Source organism: Syzygium oleosum, unplaced genomic scaffold (genome assembly GCF_021117445.2).
Source record: "Syzygium oleosum isolate NSW1041296 unplaced genomic scaffold, Sole_v2.1 Sole_v2.03, whole genome shotgun sequence".
NCBI lineage: Eukaryota > Viridiplantae > Streptophyta > Magnoliopsida > Myrtales > Myrtaceae > Syzygium > Syzygium oleosum.
Window position 1 is genome coordinate 16,069,258 of NW_026607487.1, and position 6,000 is coordinate 16,075,257.

Here is a 6,000-nt window from a genome sequence, read left to right on the forward strand (position 1 = left end):
AGCTCTGTGTTACAGATAGCTTTGAATATCCACTTCCAACGAGAGTTTTGTTAGCGCGTCGGAGTCATTTTGTCAGCAAATAAGCTTAGCTTAGTCAATTCGTAGTTAAGATAGCATTCTGCTTGATTTTGATATTGTTTTTTGCTAAATTGATAGGAATACAAGTTCATCGCTTTGAGTAACCTTCGTAGGTTGGTTTTCAACTTTTCCATGTGAGTGGTACTATCTTTTTTTTGAGTTTGTAAACTCGCATTTTGAAAGCAATATAGATTAGTTATATTATAAGTTAAAAAAGGCATAAAACTGGATTGAGCATTTATTACCATTTAGTCTATTTGAAATGACAAAATATTTGTTGGATTACAGTTTGAGTTGATTGTCTATAAATGGTTTGTGAAACCTTTTATAAGAGAATCACGAAAAGTTCATGATTTATGATTGTGGAATATTGAATTGTGAAAAGTTATATGATTTGGTTAGTAAACCAGAATTTTGATAAGGTTTATGGTTTTGGTTGTAGGTTTTTGGAGATTGAGGTTGATGGATTATGCTCGTGTTGCTATTATTAGAAGCAATTGAGGAGTAAATATGCATACTGTTATCTGAACATCCTTCTTAGTCAAACCACAGCTAATAAAGGTGGAGACTTAGCCAATGGAGTAAACTTGGTTGGCTTTGTCACCGGCGAAGTTAGATATTGAGCATTAAATTAGTCAATAGAATGCACTATTAACATTTGATTTGATAGAGATTGATCAATCAAATGAACCATTGATGATTGATTTGTTATTGCCTCCTTGATATTTTTGATTTATTTGAAATGCAAAAAGTTTAGTTGAAAAGCTATCATCCACTTTTGATATTTGGATTTGGGATAGATGAGTTAGGATATCCGTTTTACAAAGATACATAATACATGTTCAATCTGCTTAAATTAGATATACTACTTACTAAGTTGTAGTTACTCACCTCATTCGTTCCGATCTTTTTCAGGTTGTTCAATTAGCGGTGAGTAGTACAAGAGCGATATCGACGGAGAACTTTTGGTAGGTGGATTGTGGATATCAATTTAGATAGTTGGAATATCTGTTGAGGTCTCATTTCTTAGTTTGAAAAAAATACATATTTGTTAATGAATTTTAGAACTCTCGTCTTGTAACCAAATTACTATTTTATCGGAAATTTAAATAGAGATATATATTGAGACAACATGTTAATATTGGTTATGTTTGAGGCTACGTTTTTTGGGTAAGAGGACGGTCGTGTCATCTCAACTATGTTTATAGGATTCGAGGTGTGATACTTTTCATTCATGGTTCTATTCAATTCCATCACTCCTCCATCGACGTCTTTGTTCCTAATATATTTTCGATCATCATCTTCTCTACCTATTATCCATTTTTCCCTGCTTTCCCCTTGTTTGCTCCTTCCGTTCGCAACTAGGGGCGGCAATTCATGTCCTCATACATATTCATGTCTTGTCAACATGATAGTGTATGTTTAGATAAGTCAATCGAACATGATGTGCTATATAATTATTTTTTCAGGAAACTCGAACACCTAATGATTACGTAGGTAATCAGAACACACGATTCACCTAATCCGTTATATTCAAGGGGTCAAACCAACCCTATTTGACCTGGACATAAGCCGAAACACATCATTGAGATAAATGAACTTCTGTGGGTCTTTCATGAAACTATGACCCCAAAATTAACTATATCATATATGCTGATAAACAAGCTATAATGGATGAAATATAACTTGAAGTCCATGTTGCGGGCGAGTCATGATGAGTTGATCTGGACTGTGGATGTACCCTGGCGACAATTTGAAAGCGTAGCGCTGCAGAATCATCGAAAGGACGGTTTTCGCTTCATTCATGGCGAAGTTCATTCCCACACACATTCGAGGCCCGAAGCCGAAGGGAAGGAACACCACTGCGTTGTTGTTGGTGGCTTTAGAGACGCCTTCTGAGAATCGCTCTGGTCTGAAGAGGTGCACATCTTCTCCCCAGATTTCGGGGTCATGTTGAAGCTTGAGGTTTGCTATAAAGACTTCAATATTAGGAGGAAGAACAAGTTTCCCTAGCCTAAGTTGCTGGTCCACTTTTCGAGCAAACCCAATCACAGGAGGGTATAATCGTAGAGCTTCGTTCATGATCATGCTCATCTGCACACAAGAGAAGACATTAGTTGACAACACGTACAACTCAGAATTTAGAAGAAGGACGATTTCATTGTATCTTTCCAGTAAAATTAACTCTATTCCGTCCTCGGTAAATTTCTGAAAGAGATGTTAAGTGTCGAAAAAACTGTCGGTACAGAAATTTACCGGTCACGTAATTTTACAATAACTTAAGGGTAACTAACAGACACTTTTATGGAATTACTAAAAAAAATATGTTGTTAGGAGGATCATTTCTAGACTACCAAATCAATCAAGACAAAGACCAGTTCAATTTTTCATACCGTCCTTAACTTCGCGATTCCATCGGAGTTGGGGTCTTCATTCCCGAATACATCAAGAACCTCCTTCCTTGCTTCCTCCTGCCAATCAGGATGACTTGCTAGGAGCAACGTGACCCATGTCAGCATTGCGGTGATGGTTTCGTGTCCAGCGAAGTAGAATGTCTTGCACTCGTCCACCAGACTGTCGACCGTGATTTTCTTGCTCTCATCCTTATCATGATAAGCCTTCACAAGCTGCCCCAGGAAATCATTCCCATAGTCATCTGCTTCCCCAGCCATCACCTTCTTCTCTCTTTTCTTGGCGATCTCCAAGATCGCATCACGTATGCCTTTCTCGAGCTTCTCAGCTTCGATTTCATCCGCCGTCTTCCAAATCTTACTGTGCCCAGATTCAAGAAGAAACGCCTTAGATTGTGAATCTAAATCATAGATTGATTTTCTGTCAAATGCGTGCTCAAGTCTCCATTTACCTTGCTAGCTGCATTTACTCTTGTGATGGACAAGTTTGTGCCTGAGGTGGATATACATATACATATAACAGCATTATGATTTACAAGCTGCCTTTTATGATTCTCTTAGGTTGTTCAAATACTGGGAAGAATCGCCACTTTACAAAACATGAGCAAGGAAGGAAGTCGGGGTCTTCGCTATGATTTATTGCAAGTTTTATTCTTGACTTTTCAAAACAAGATTGACATAGTCAATTTGAGTAAGCTAAAACGGGTTCACGCAGGTTTTGGTACTTTTCTCTTCTAGCTTTTATACATCCTAAATTTAAGAGAATTTTTCTCAGGAAAATGTTGAAGAGGAATACCTCATTCCCGGGAACCTCATATGCAAAACATTCCTGGACGCTAACAAAGCCAAGTTTGTCAACATCCCAAAGATGTCTCTCCCTTCAAGGTAGCTACTCCCGAAAGCTGTCCTCGAAATCACTTCAGAGGTCAATAACTTGAATTCTTCAAACACCTCAATCTCTTTTCGTTCTCGTTGCTTCCATTTCTCTAGCATCATGCGAACACTCTCCACCATGGCCGGAACCATGTTCTGCACTTCAATTAGTTCCCCTCAATTCATAACTCAAATCTCAAGATTGCATGAAATTCTCTTCAGTATATCAAACCCAATTACCTTCAGGCTTTCCCCGTGGAAAGTGTGATTGGCGAGTCTACGCTGCTTCGCCCACTTTACCTCATCTTTCGTCGACACGAGCCCATCTCCTAAAATCTTCTTGCCGTAGTCTCTCGCTCCTGGTTTCGGAAACGTTTTCTCCCTGTTGATTAGCACCTCCTTAACCAGCTCCGGTTCCGTGATGACCAACTGAGCTTGAGTCCCGAACCAACTTAGGTAATTCCTCCCTACCACATGTTTGCACAAAAACCTCAATTATGAACAACCTAAAGTCAGATCAAATTCCCAGGAATGGTTAGCACAATATTATGACTAAAGCTTATATTTTTGTTGAAATAGCGATCCAATTTCTAGAAGTTTCTAGTATGCTCAAGATTTTTGGAGAATAGATATTTAAATGAATAATCTAGAAAGTTGTGAGAAATATCTAAGATATTTCTAGAAAAGTTTCTAGAAAAAATCTTTGATATTTCTAGAAGGATAATGAGACATGTGTAGAAAATTCTAGAAAAATATCTATGTAACATGCTATAGATTTTTCCTTAGTGGCGGTGGAAGAGGGCTATAAATAGCCAACCCCTCTCCACTTGAAGAACACACCTATTAGAAGAAAAAAACTAAGTCCCTTGTACAAAGCCTTCATAATACAATACTTTTTGTCTTCTTTGTTTCCTACTTGTCTTCCACTATCAAAAGTTTTGCTCTACTGTTGCTTCAAGTCCACGTACCAACACTTGTACTCACTAAATCACTCACTCACTTACAAAACAAATCACGCTTCCGCAAATACTAACAATTTTAAATTTACCGTATGTGTTGATCCATGTGTGGATGTGGGGCTGAACCTTAGGGAGTATGTCGTGAGAGAGATCGTCCATGGGTGTGCTTCTGGCTTCAGATCTCATCTTTATTGTTTCCTTGGTGCTCCCATGGACGAACCTGTAAGGAGGGCCCTTGATTCCCTGTCGGGCCATCAACCTCTGTATTCTGAGCGGGTTCCACCATAACCGGTGCACGAGCTCGGCGAGAGACCGTAAGATTAGAAACACAAAGAGAGAGCTCAACACGATGGCTATGCTGATCCCCATTATTTTCCAAGATTGACTGAGATTTTCTTGAACATGTGGAGTTAAATAACTCAACTATCACGTGCGATAGGGAGAGACTGAGCCTTGATCAGCACCCAAAGATAAACAAATAATATCCATGAGAACAATTTTATGATGCTCGTCGGTGTCAGCTGATTGGGATTGCACGAAAATGGTAAGCACTTACGTCATGCGGTAGGTGCAACTTTACTTCATAGACTAGTATTAGCCCGGGAAAAGGCAATTGGGAAAGTCGAAAAAAGCGACGAATTACTGATTTGATGGATTAGCGTCATGAAAGTCTTGCGATGGATTAGGAATATGACTTTCGTTCCATCAAACATAGAATAGTCTTCTTTTTTTCCGAAACATAGGATAATATTTTATATTATTTTTGATAAGAAACATAGAATAAGTTGCTTCTAGTATGTCCTGATAGACCCCACGTAAAACATGGGAAAATGAATACAATCTTTTTATTAGAGATGCTGAATGGAAATGATCAATTGTTATGAAGCTTTGTGTTTTCCAGATGATTTACATGCAGATATCCTATTTACGGAAGGCATTCATTTCCGAGATCCGTTAGATGACAAGATTAAGCCACATCAAAGAAACTTGACGAATTTGTTGGGACTCGCATCAGAAGTCATCACAAAGTGGGAGTTAAGTGTGAGCCCGTTAACATATTTAATTAGACTCATAATTACTAAAAAATTTAAACTAGTTATAGGTCAATTGAAATATTTTAACTGCTCCGCAATACATTACATCTCGATGTGAAATTTCTTTTGCCAATATCATTGCCTCTACAATCTCCACCTCACATGTGAACCTCCTGCGTTAAGCCAGGCTCCTCTTTAGTCCAAGTTTCCTTTCACACCAACATTATCATAACTCAAACTTCAGATTTTACCTCAGTCATCTTCACCAAGCCAAGTTCAGCGAGAAGCCAACACACACCATTCGCTACCTCCATCAATAAGTCACATGAGATTCTTTCTTTAAGATATCCACCAAATATTAATACACATTGAAAGTGAGCCACCACTCAATCATTAGTTCCGATACCACTTGTTGGATCGACGCAACAAAAAACCAATAATGTCACATGAGAAGATTTTAGACACTTAGTTTTTTACTAATACTTGATCAATTTTGATTCAAAGTCAAATTTCGTCAAAAGCCTAATTGAATGGTGCAAACGAATCATATTTGTCAAGAGCCTTTCAACAATATCCAATTTGTCCCAATCTGACAACCAAATCATGAGATACACGTATCTTAATTCGGGCTAGTTCAGGATGACC

The 6,000-nt window shown here is 38.2% G+C and overlaps 1 protein-coding gene across 2 annotated transcripts in view; it reads right to left on the reverse strand.

Annotated features, from left to right (window-relative positions):
- The window catches only part of LOC115664164 (cytochrome P450 CYP749A22-like), a 44,700-nt gene extending 39,925 nt beyond the window's left edge, over positions 1-4,775 (reverse strand). Inside the window, exons 1-5 of one of the 2 annotated variants that reach the window (XR_008816096.1) lie at positions 4,411-4,775; positions 3,603-3,829; positions 3,286-3,518; positions 2,472-2,850; positions 1,598-2,172 (exon numbers count right to left, since the gene is read on the reverse strand). Coding sequence is in view for 1 of the 2 variants with exons in the window: in XM_056309661.1 (XP_056165636.1) it covers positions 1,744-2,172; positions 2,472-2,850; positions 3,286-3,518; positions 3,603-3,829; positions 4,411-4,690 (1,548 nt within the window). In the remaining variant the exon portion in view is untranslated. Of the gene's footprint in view, positions 1-1,592; positions 2,173-2,471; positions 2,851-3,285; positions 3,519-3,602; positions 3,830-4,410 lie in introns of those variants that run through there. The other variant, XM_056309661.1, reaches the window with a different exon arrangement.
- Between the last annotated feature and the right edge of the window lie 1,225 nt (positions 4,776-6,000).